General features: G+C 44.9%; 2 protein-coding genes across 2 annotated transcripts; one reads left to right on the top strand and one right to left on the bottom strand.

Moving 5' to 3' along the window:
* Positions 1 to 4,289: 4,289 nt before the first annotated feature.
* LOC123128901 (ABC transporter I family member 19) lies at positions 4,290 to 8,098 on the bottom strand. Its single transcript, XM_044549016.1, has 6 exons — positions 7,831 to 8,098; positions 6,671 to 6,831; positions 6,223 to 6,274; positions 5,746 to 5,882; positions 4,906 to 4,992; positions 4,290 to 4,827 (listed from the first exon to the last, which is right to left on the bottom strand). The coding sequence occupies exons 1-6, from the start codon at positions 7,979 to 7,981 to the stop codon at positions 4,540 to 4,542; spliced, it is 876 nt and encodes a 291-aa protein (XP_044404951.1). The 5' UTR covers positions 7,982 to 8,098; the 3' UTR covers positions 4,290 to 4,539.
* A 107-nt stretch (positions 8,099 to 8,205) lies between these two features.
* Positions 8,206 to 11,534, top strand: LOC123128900 (uncharacterized). The gene is made up of 4 exons (XM_044549015.1): positions 8,206 to 8,520; positions 8,646 to 8,847; positions 10,146 to 10,323; positions 10,986 to 11,534. Exons 1-4 carry the CDS (start codon positions 8,229 to 8,231, stop codon positions 11,376 to 11,378), a joined length of 1,065 nt encoding a protein of 354 aa, XP_044404950.1. The 5' UTR covers positions 8,206 to 8,228; the 3' UTR covers positions 11,379 to 11,534.
* The last annotated feature ends 1,131 nt before the right edge of the window (positions 11,535 to 12,665 follow it).

Below are 12,665 nucleotides of genomic sequence, written 5' to 3'. Positions count from 1 at the left end.
ACACACATTCGTTGTAGTCACCACTGTTGCCAAAGCCACAGTGTCCACCGACAAAACCCTAACAACTAAGGGCATCTATAGCAGGTCCGCCTTACCGCCGGCCGCCATAGGGGATATGGAAGCTGCGGTGGTTGTGCGCGAATACATATTTATCGTAACGTGGCCTTCATTTTCTGTTCCTTCATGTGCGTCCCACTTGTGATTCGGACATCAGTTCAATTTCATTCCTCGGCATGGAAGGTTTTTGGTACCAAATTTCATCACTGGTTTACCCTAGGATTTACAAAATGGATTCAAAGAAACAACCAGGAGATGAACAACCTTAAAGAGACTCACGTTGATTCCTTGAACTATGGGCTCTTCTTTCTCTTGGAAGTAACCTCGTAGGCGGGGGAAGGCTTCAGCTGCGCCGACTTTCTATGGCCATGCATTCAGTGAATGCAGGTGTGTCTCGGATGCGGGGCAAGGCCACATCCTTGAAGACCGGTGTGAGCACGGCTTCCATTTCCGTGGGGGCGACCATCGAGATGCGGTGGAAGTACTTGAGAGCGGCTGACGGCTGATTCAACCTCCAAGAATTCCCACGCGCTCTTCCATTAATTCTCTCTTGGTGTGGTCCTCTTCGGTCTTGGCAACAAAAGGTTTGCATGGAGGGTGCGGCCGCACCGACATGATCGATTGGGGTGATTGTGCAGGCGACGGGGATGGGGAATAGATGACAGAAGGCGGTCCGGCGATGGGGATGAGGGGAGAGGGTGTGTGGTGACACCTATGAAGGGGTGTGTGTGTTGAGACGGGGGAGGGGATTTGACGCATGTAGGTGGGAAACAAATGCGGAACGCGACGGTGGCCATTAATTGATGCTCTTCACGGCAGACAAGCGACTATGACATTGACGGGGACGGATATGCCGGACGGACGCATGGCCAGCCTGCGCCGCCCGCGTCCGGCCGGTGACGACGCCGATCTCAGGGCTTCCAGGGAACGGATGGACGGACGGCCCGGCCTGGGACTGGGAGGGCGGTGGCCGGCCGTTGACGTCGCGTGGTGTGGCCGAGTGCCGTGCGCGCGGCGACGGAACGCGGCGGTAACTTCGTCGTGCACGCCGATTGATTAATTATTAACCCTAGTCTTCTTGCCTCTTTCTTGGTCTTCTTGACGAGACCCCGGGCTCAATTCGCCCATGTTTTGCTCGTGAGGGTTTGGCAACTTGGCATCCACGGCGGGATCCTCGTTCCCGTCACGCATGTTCTCCTCGTGTTGGGTTTTGACGGAGATGCCGTGGCGATTTTGTTACTGCTACTTGCATGGACTGCGACGGGATCGACGACGCGGGAGAGCGTTGTAGTGCACGCTAGCGACGCAAAGAGGAGCATACGTTTTTGTTCTCTTGGCTTCCTCGACGGCCTGAATGTACATCCGGTTTGGGCTTACATTTTGTGATGTGTCAAAAGAACCGCGTATCGGTCTTGCCGAGTATTTTTGGCAGCCTACGTCGCTTTTTAGGCGTGCCCGGTTTGCACTTGCGTTGCGTACACAGGCTGAATATATTCTCCCCCGAGCAATTTGTGTGGTGCGGATGCGAGAGAACAAGAGAGGAGAAAAAGTAAAATGTCATATCTTTCTTCGGAAGGGTTGGTGCTCAAATTAGATAATGCTCATTATAAGTACGTCGTGGGAGAAAATAAAAATACAGTATCATCCTTGAAAAATCATCCGCCTTCTTCCTCTCGGACACACATGTTATCACGCATCAGAAACAGGAAAGTAACATCAATGCAAGTAGCCGATAAGTCATCAAACTCTGTCGAGAAGCACCGACGACGTGGATCCTCAAGCGATGATGGGTTTAACGGTGCACCCTTTGGCCCTTGTTGTCTCTGTCACCTCGTGGAGTAGAGGAAGATGGCCACCCTTGCCCTGAGGACCGAAGCTCGCTTCATTCCAATGTAGTCGCGCCGCAACCTCGGCAACCTTGCCTGGAGGCTAAAAACGTGCACCGAGATCCACGATCCAGGTATGCACACACGAGCTTTCCAGATCTGCCGTTGTTGAGGGGGGGAAGGAAGCCGTCCCATCAAAGGGGAGGATTTGGAGCACGCTTGTTCGTCGTAGCCACCACTGTTGTCGAAGCCATACCGTCCGCCGACCGAAGCCCTGACGACTAACACCGAAACATACATCAAGCAACAAAGATTGATGTGAGGTCGTGAAGAGGAGGAAGACCTCCATGGAGCCGCATAGAACTGCAATTGATTGATGCAACAGAGCATTGTAGTGTACAATAAGCGAGTAACGACCAATCACACATTAATAGGTAAAGTAATAAAGTAAAGTAAAGAGAGAAACATTGTTCTTTTGGCTTCCTCGATCGGTACATCGAGTTTGGACTTGACGCTGTGTGACATGTCATGTCAACTTATTTTTGGAAGTCTACAGCATTTGTACTTGCGTAGCATAGAAGCACTATAAATAAAGAGAAAAGTACTGAATATGTTCTCAACTCCATCAATATGTGTCCCCGCAAAAGAAAAAGGTCTAGCAATTCGTGGGGTGGAGATGTGAGGGAGAATCCCAGAAAAGAGAAAAGAAAATGTTCCATCAATAATGAATATCATAAAGGAAAAACGTCCTCCATGGCTCATGCGATTGCTATGTTTTCATAATAGTGCATATGAGATCATCGGGAAGGTTCTCCATGCATGTTTGCACTACTACTAACTAGCTCAGAATATTGTAAAAATGTTGATTGATTAGTACTCCCCCCGTTTCAAAATATAAGGTGTGCTAGTTTTTCAAGAAGACTTCTTCCGGTCCAAAATATGTCAGACTATCGGTAAGGTTTGAAAATATATCTTGATTGATTAGTACTCCTTCCGTTGCGAAATATATGAGATTACCGGGAAGGTTCCCCATGCATGTTTCTACTACTACTAACTACTAGGTAAGAACATTACTAAGTTTGACCAAGTTTATAACGAAATATGTCAACAACTATGATACTAAATAAATGAAATATGAAAATATATTTCATGAAGAATGTAATGATGATTTTGTATTGTAGACATTCATATATTTCTCAATAAACTTTTTTTTTCTGCAGATAATAATTCTTAATAAACTTGGTCAAAGTTAGAGAGGCTTGACTTAAAAAAAAAACTAGTACAACTTATATTTTGGACCGGAGGGAGTAATAAATTAACCATAAAACAGTCTTATATTTAGTTGCTGAGGTACCATAGATACACCCACCATGGAATGCGAGGTGGTATCATTATCATTGTTAGATACAAATACAAAAGGGTCGAAAGCAAGCAAAAAACCATCGAGTGCCCGTACTGTAAAGGTACTCCCTCCGTCCACGTTGTTGCAAGCTAGTTTGATGTGGGACGGAGGGGGTGGTACTTATAAAGCTCGATTGAGAGTTACACCGTCTGCATTGCATTGCATTGCGCTGTGGATGCAACCAATGAGACTGAAGATGTTATCTTAAGGTAAGAAGATGTGTGTGACAGAAACGATTTTCCTAGCGCTGGCCGGTGCGCAAGTTGGAGCCATCCGCGAGCCGTTGGTTCCGAGAGAACACAAAAGATAATCCCGTCGCCGATTAGTAAACCCCGTCAGTTAACCGGCGAACCCCCGTGATTAGTGAGGTCAATGTCAGCCAGGAACCCAGGACGGCGATATAATCATGGCGACAGACGGAGACCGTCCCTGCACACTGACTGGCTCCCCACGTGGAGCACGTCACGGTCGGATTAAGTTAGAGGGATTAGACTAAGGAGGACGAGGCTGGGTTAGTTAGAAAGGATCAAGGGTGGTGTGCAAATGTGGCAAGCGGACAGCGACCGGGGAACGCACGGAGCCGCACCAACCGGATGAGATGAGACGCGTCTCCGCAACTGGCGCCTGGAACTCCACGCGTTGAAGCGGAGCACATTCGTACAACAGGCAATCAAGGAGTATCAGAGGCATTAACACATTTGCTCAGGAGTAACAGCAGGATATAATTGCTTTGATCACGCAGGATGAGGTAAAAGTTTTGCTCCATCGCGTTGACAAGGAAGAGTGGTTGCCCAGTTAATTAACTGAAAACCGGACGAAAATCGCCGTGGTTACACCGCATGGCATGATGATGATATGAATGCGCTGTAAGTAGATTTAACAATGTTGATACAGTTAAGTGGCTGGATGAGGTTGAGGAGACAGGTGCACTCTGCTTTCTGGTGATAAATGGGGCAGCAAATTTGTCAGCATACATGGAGACTTCCTCACAGAAAGACAGGGACTGAAATACTGAATGAACGAATGCATTCATGTAGCACTGTATAATCTGTATTTAGATGAGAATCTTGAGAACGCGGTACAGTAAAAAATGAGTGTAATGGCCTCATGGGGATAGGATAATTAAGCTCGACTTGTTTGTTTTTTAGACAGATACATTGCCGTATACAGGGATGGATGAGGAACAGAAAGAAGAAAGATACAGACTCCAGAGTTGTATGACACCGGAATGGGTGTAGAGGTTTTACACGATCATCATCGGTAGTAGGCCATGTGGCGCGACGCTCGGAAAGGGGAGGCGTCGAACGGGGAGGAGCGCCTGGGCTGGCTCTCGACGCGCGCGGGCTCTTTCTTTGGGAGCTTGGTCTCGGACTTCAGCCATGACTCCACGACCGTCAGAAGGTTCTTGGCCGTCTTCAGCTCTTCGATGTCCGAGTATTTCGCCGACTTTTTCAGCTCGCCCTCTTGGATGTACGCGATGTCGGTGGCCCATGTCTCCAGCCCGTCGAATATGTGGGTGGCGTAGACAATCGTGGCTTCTCTCTGAGAAGAAACTTCCGTGTTATGCAATCAGAAAAGTGTGGGCTGGGAAAAAAGCTAGAATGAACTGAAAACCGTTACCTGCTCGCACTCTTCCTTGAAGAAGTCGAGGAGATCCATCCTGGTCACGACATCGAGATCCACGGTGATCTCATCGAGTAAGAGTACCTGTATTGGCATCAGAGATGTTTTAATAAAACAAACTTCGGAATATTGTGTTTTCAAGTGAGACCCATTGTAAAGTAGAGTAGTAGACTACAAGAATCTCATTTCAAAGGAATGGACCAGGTTTTGGTGACCCTCTGAATAAACTGGCTATATAAACCTTTCTTTGTCAATCTGCGAATTAGCTAAAAGACAGACGTTTCCCATCTGCACATTGACTCGTCACCTGGCTATATATGTGCATGGATCACAACTGACTGAAGTCACTCAACAACAAACTCGTTCTAACTCAATCACACTTGGTGACTGAATATACACTATCAATCAAGAGTCCTTCCAATGAAGTTTCTATTATTCTTCACAACTGATGGGCAATGAAGTGAGTAAAGTTGTTTCTTGGCTCGCTGAGGAGCGAAGACATAAATAGTGGCAGTTCCAGGGTTAATTGTGAGGGTAATATGACAGATACAAGGGTAGTTTAGTGGTCAAATGATCACTGATCATGTGGCTGTGGTTTTCTTTGCACTAGATTACACCCAAACAGCCCTTTTGCCTTTGGCAGTTTGGCTATTGCATAGTAAACTCACTTTTCTGTCCTAGCAAAAGAATACACCGAGAAAGGCTCAGAGCCTCAGGATAATCAAAGAAACAAGTATCTGATCAAGAAGCACCCAACTTGGTACAAGAACACAGTATGAGACGCAGTCAGGAGTATATATCAGAATAATCGACACAAAACTAGGAATAGAGCATCACCTTGTATGGATGAAGAAGGCCCATGCAAATTTGTACCCTGCGGCGCTGTCCGTCTGAAACTTTATGCATGCGCCATTGCAGATCAATATCTAGTAGATCAATCAGCTTCTCTCGCCTAACAGGATCAACTCCATCAACTGCTCATGTTTCAGGGTGGAGGAAGAAAGGTGTATTTACATGTACTGTCAATAACATCAATTACCTATTTGCAGTAATAATAAGAGTAACATGGATTTCAGTGGATTTTAACTGAGATGATTAAACGAAACTCGATAAAGCTAAACCACAAATGTGGAAGTAAAATGATTTAAATAAACATATCATGACAGCAGGAAATTAACTACAAGGAATGCTTGAAGCATCAATGGATACAAGTTAATTCAAGGAATAAACAGTATGTGCACACATTATTGCTTCCATGTTCCATCCATATAAAACAAATAATGGGATATGATGAGCATGCTGCATGTAGAATACCTCCAAATATCATGTGCTCAGCAGAGAAATCGCCCTGTAGTGGAACATCACCCTGAGAAAATTACTTGCATGTAAGATACAAAGCCATTGCTCTGACAAATAAAGCACGCATAAAAAGTGCTGTCGACAAGCTGGTCATACATCAATTATTAATTAATGAAGTAGGGAAAGAGGAATTCTAACAACTTTTTTATGGAAAAAGGTTCGCTGCAGCTACAATATTCAGTCAAGCACCTAGAATATCTATAGATACTGAAACAACATGGACAAAGGCCACTATATTAGTTCAGCCGGCATTAAGTAATTAAAAATAGCTCCCATGAGATTTTCTGGAGAAAGCCATTTGAAAAGTAAGAAAATGCTCAGTTAGGCAAACATCAATAATGAAGATAGCAAGCAAGAGCTAAATTTCTAGTTCTTATAACAAGTAAAAAAAGAGGGAACTTACAACTGAACTGACATTCCGACTCCACGAACCACCCAAGTAGGAAAGGTCACCACTGCACACGAACTGTGTGTCATGAAAAGCAGAACCATTAAGAACACGGACAACATCCTTTCCTCCAACCATATGTTTTCCTGCAAGAATCTTCAAGAGAGTGGTCTTGCCTGCAGTTTGAAATAAACAGGTACATAAATTTGTGTAGAAGACATTACTCATCCAAGATAAGAACAAAACATACATCAGCAAGTCAGCAACAATGCATTGTACACGTGTTTGCAGATTAATTCAGAATGGACAAAGAATTTCCTTCTGTTATGGCAGCACCCCTTTTGGAATTTGGCATAGCGATCTACTGGTGCCACACGGTTATCATGAAAAATTCCAGAGACGGTAATCTCCAATAAAAAAATGTGTCACACATGACATTTACAGTACAAGCTGCCTAAAACCCATGCTAAAGCTGAACGAAGGGCATCCCTTGGACAAGAAATCCCACAGCTCTACCACCTTCAATCTGTATGAGAAAGAAAGACAGGAGATGCCCAAACCTTGACGGACGCGATGCTCAATATCACGACAAAAGAACCGCAAACGAAAATTCAATAGGCCATACCATACAAAAAGTATCGGCCAGCATTTCATCCATTCCAGTGCAGTGCCCTTTTCGATCACCCCCCCCTAGTATATAATTAGCTAATCTGTGCTCACAGTTGTGTTCATACTATTGAGCCAGTTCCATCTCAAGCACAAATGCACGACACAACCGCAGCCCCGCCTGAAGAATCCCAACATTTTAACTACAGCACCATTCCCCTCAAAACAGAGGCCATTTAAACGGACAGAGCACACGAAAACCCTCACCAGGCCACCACACAGCAATCCTGACTTCTTGAGGCAACAACCAAATTACAGACCAATCACTACATTCTAGCCCAGTCCTAGCAAACGCAGAAAGAACAACATCTAGCACGTTAACGGAGCCTCACGCAGTCACATCAATCAATCCCCTGAAGTCTGAACATTCGTGCCTAAATCATCCGGCAGCTAGGCAAGCCACAAGGTGCCCAGCAGAAGGACCCGTCCGAACCATACAATCACCGGACAGGAGCAGCATCAAAGTAGATTTCGCGGCTCGTGGTGAGCGGTGGGGGTGAGGTGCTTACCGGATCCGTTGGCGCCGACGAGGAGGCAGCGCGAGCCGGGGGCGACGCGGAGGTTGAAGCGCGCGAAGAGCGGCGCCTCCCCGTCGTAGCCGAACTGCAGGGTGCTCACCTCGATGCCGCTCCTCCTCCACCCTTCCTCTCCTCCGGCCATCTCCCCTCCCCTCGCCTCGCCGCCGGTCGGTGATCTCTCCCCTTCCTCTCCGCTCCGTCCAGGCTTCAGAGTTCAGAGGAGTTGGTGCGAACGTCTGCGGCTCTGTGCCGGCCGCGTCACCCCTTCGCTATTTTATACAGCCCACGATGCGAATCAACTGGGCCTCGTCCGAGCCAGGCCCAACTGCTAGCCCACGAAGAGAGAGGCGGCGAGGCGAGCCGAGCCCGTGGGGTTTGGTGGAAAAAAAATGGAAACTCGAACCCTTCGTGCTCTGTTGCCGCCGTCATTGGAGGTGGAGGAGGTGCTGGCGGCGGGGGCGATGAGGTACACGAGGCACGAGCTGGAGGCGCTCAGCGGCGCGCCGTCGCGGGAGGCGCAGGCGCTGCGGTGGGCCGAGGTGTACGCGGCCCTCGCCGCCGCGGGCTTCTCCGGGGACTACGACGGCCTCCTCGCCTCCGACGAGCCGCTGACCAGGAGGGGGAAGAAGGTCTCCGGGGGCGGGAAGAAGAGGCCCGAGGCGGCGGCGCACCAGTTGTCCGGTATTGAACCCCCTCTTGATTTCGCGCTTGCGAACCTAGCCGCGGGGCTCGGACCCCTTTAGGTTTACAGAGTACTACTCCACTTGTTTAGATAGTAATTGTTCCTTTTGCTTGTGATTTTGTAGAGATGGGTGCCTGGAGGAATGGTGATTCGGGGGTTCATCAGGCGACCGGGGAGCCGTTTGATCAGGGCGGGGATGTGGAGTATGAAGATGACAGTGATGATGAGTATGATGGCATTCTGAAGCCTGCCTTTGCGGTTGATGGGGAGCCTGATTTCGAGTCTGGCGAGCCGCTCGATGGTTTCGAGTATCTCCGGCGTGTCAGGTATGCTTTGCTCATCATCCTGGTCGATTGGTTGGATCTAGGAGGCCTTTGAAGTGCGTGTGTGCATTTCGTGTTGTCATTATGTGGTGAATGTTTACCCCGAGTGAGTAGCTGACAGCTGTTAGGAGCATATAATTGCCTGATTGTCACCCTAGATTACTGGTAAATGTAGGTGCTGGCGCCAGCTTCCTTGTATGTTTTCATGTTTTTCTTTCGTAAATCGTAATTTTGGTGCTCGCTGAATAGCTTTCTTCTGGTATTTAGATTTCTATTTTCAGAGCCAACATCATTATCATCATTCTATTAGAAATCCTGTTGGAGAAAATTTACTTGCCGTGCCTCTAGCTCTCATGGAAGTGGAAGTAGAAATCTATGTAACCTAATAAGTTATTATTATTTTTACAATCCTGGCTTGCTTTTGCAAGTCTTGTACCAAAATTCACGATTGCCTGAAACTAGTGAACATTGCAGTTGTAATATGATTTTTTTAACCTCTTAGTTAATTTGCCACCAATGTTTTTTTTGTTGCTATCGATGTTCCAGAAGGGAATGTTACCAGCTCATCTTGCTGGAGCTCTAGCAGGAACAACTAAGGCTTAGGAAAGCAGAGGGATGGATTGTGCATTAATATCTCTGAATTTTCTTTCTCTTAATTGAGTTCATAGATGCATTAACTAACATTAATATATCTGATATGCAAGTTCTTCGTACAAAAAATGGCAAGTGGGCAGCGAGACCAGACCACCGCTTAGATGCCAGTGTGTATGCATGCAATGGTGTTGCATATGATCTATGGGTTGACATAGTGCTATGGAACGCAAACCTGAGAGATTTGAAATACAAACTTTATATTAGTTACCAGATCAATATGTAAGAGCTTAGTTTTAGCACTTGGACAATAGAACAGCAAATGGGAAAGATCTGCAGTTCCCCTTCTCATCTCGTTCCCGAGATCAAGAAATATGGTACAGTTTCACTCTCAAGTATCTCACTTGTGTTGCGATTCTTATTGAGCTGTCATTTCATCAATTTTTCTTGCAACACATCTGTTCTGCTGACCCAGTTCTATAGTGCATAATCATGTATCTGCATAGCTCAAAGCATCTATATGAGCCTAAACGTAATAGAAACCGCACTGTCTGTCGAATAAAGAAATTAGAGGCAAGGGTATCGTTGATTTCATCTTGCAAAATATTTGTCTTTTTTTTCTTAACTTCTGTGGATAAACATTTGGCCATGTTCCTTTTGATGCAAAATTATTATTGCTTTAATGATTATTCCTTTGATTATGTTTACAGGTGGGAAGCTAACCAGATTCCTAAAGTGAAGGTGGCCAAGATAGATTTGAGTGCAGCTAGAAAGGAGCAAACACCTTATATGCCAGAAATTCCTGACATACCTAAGTGTTCACCTGATTTGTGTGCATCAAAGGAATGGGAGGACTCATTTATTACTTATTTTTCAGAGACAAGGCTGGTAAGCTATATTTCCATTTAAATGTACCACTGTGCATAAAAGCTTTGTTCCCCTTTTCATAATTATAGTCGTGAAGGAAACACTATGTGTGTCTTGGCCTTGGCTGCTACTCCCTGTTTGAAGTAAAAAATTAAACTGTATCTACATAGTTATTTCGATTCATTTACAATTTTTAATATTTGATTTTGTCAAGCGCCCAGATCTTAACGGCACATGTTCAAAATATTTTAGATAGCAACAGGGCACCGTACTACTATGCTATAACTACTAGTAGACTTTTAGGGGTGTTTTTATCATGGTAGAGCAAAATCTTGAAGTAATTGATAAACTCATATCCTGTTACTAGTGTCATTTGCAATAACTAATTGATAAACCTGAAGTTGAGACAGGCATCTTGGGGTTGAGAGTAAAATCACTGTTACCTGTGAAAATTCCTAAATTCAGAAACCTGTCATACCTTGCAAATTAAAAATGGAGAAACATGATGTACAACTACCTTGCTGCTCCACCTTTTGCAATGACAAATGGTGTTGACTGTCTTTCTGATGACTTGAACTTGAAGTCGGTACAATTAGAGTAACTTGGCGTGAATCTCCTTTGTCGTTAGCTGCTTTTTGACAATCATGTCTGCTATAGTGATGTATGAATACTCTTCTCCGCAGGCATTCTTGGAACTTGACAGCTCTGATGGACCATCTGTATCAGGAGCGGTGAAGAACTCCTGTAAACCTGGCATCAGCTTTGAGCCGCAGATCGACCCGACGCTGACGATGATTCGCAAGATGGACGCAGTTTCAAGAGCTGCCACACTGCGCAACTACATCGATATGATCCAGAGCTTTGATACACTCTCAAGGAATGACTGCCTGTGGCTGTTTGCGCTATGCGTCGCTGTTGAGCCGCCCTTGGATGCAGAGACATGCGCGTCGCTGAGGTCGATGCTGCGCAAGTGCTCAACCATCCTCGCCACCAAGTCGGAGATGGACGATGAAGTTGTGATGCTGAACATACTCGTGGCCATCTCGGGTGTGTACTTCGGGCAGTATGAGAAGTAGATATAGGGATTTACATAGTTCGATCAGTTGTAAGCAGCACTTCCTCTTTTGTGGGGCAATCCATCTGGTGAAAACGTCCAACTGGTGCAAATTTTTAAACTTCCAGCCGCCACAAATGCCTTGATTACTTCACAACTGAACGCCCAGTTCCACATTGCGCTCTATGTGCATTACTGAATGGCTGGATTTTGAAGAGTAAAATGCATGGCAGGTGATTGGAATTATTATGACAGTCCAGTTTAGTCCACTAAAGGCATCTCCAAGGGCACTCCTCAAATTTCAGCCCTCCTATACGTGAATACTAGAAAGAAATGCATGGGTTAAACATAGAATAAATAGTTCAAATTTAAAATTACATAGTTCAAAGTTAAATAGTATTCGGAGCATGTAGTTTAAACATATAAAATATTCAAACAACGTCACTAATCCATTACTAGTTTCCACTAGTAAGCGTGGATGTGAAATTTCACGTGTCTAGATAAAATATCTTTTTATTTTGCAGGGAGTATGGATAGAATACTCAATCATAAAAGTAAAAAATATTACGAACGAATGTGTATTTGAGGTTTCAGAAAAGCTATAATTAATAAAATTTATACTTTGTAGTGTACTTAAGCATTTGTGTACATAGTCAAGGAATTTAACTTCAGGACTCCATTCTCATTGTTTTGAGTTGTCGTTGGTCATTCTTCAGACTTATGAACGCCAATGAGTTACATATACATATGTTCACACCTTTTCCCCTCTCTCTAAATCCATTGATGAAACAATGTAACCAAAAACACATTATTCATTTCTACTATTAAGTAAATGCATCTAAAAGCATATATATGCCAGCGGGGTAAAATGGACACATTATCATAACCTTAATATTATCACAAGTAAACATGAGTGCAAAAATAATATAAGGTTAAGCACTGTTCAAATATTAGGCAAGGAAACAAAATTATGATAGTAAAGACGACTCTTTTGCTTAAGAAATACGGGAAGCAAACCGCAAGGACATCAGTGGTGGAATGTACATGAGCGCCCTACCTGAGTATGACTAGTTTCTGCGTTTCTATTTACAGATGAGTTCGTTATGTCCTTAAACAGGGAACGATCCCCGACACGCATTGGGTACAACATGGATAACTCAAAAAATATGATAGGAAGCTCAGAATTTCAAAACAGCTAATCGGAAGTATAGCACAAATAGTATAACAACAGAAGGGATCCAAGAATCAAAAATTGCAAAGGGTTAAACACAATTGGACAATACAAAAATAAAGTGTTAATTGAAAGTAT

This window comes from Triticum aestivum, chromosome 6A, assembly GCF_018294505.1.
Source record: "Triticum aestivum cultivar Chinese Spring chromosome 6A, IWGSC CS RefSeq v2.1, whole genome shotgun sequence".
NCBI lineage: Eukaryota > Viridiplantae > Streptophyta > Magnoliopsida > Poales > Poaceae > Triticum > Triticum aestivum.
The sequence above is the reverse complement of the archived record's forward strand: the minus strand, read 5'-3'. Positions and strand labels throughout refer to the sequence as shown.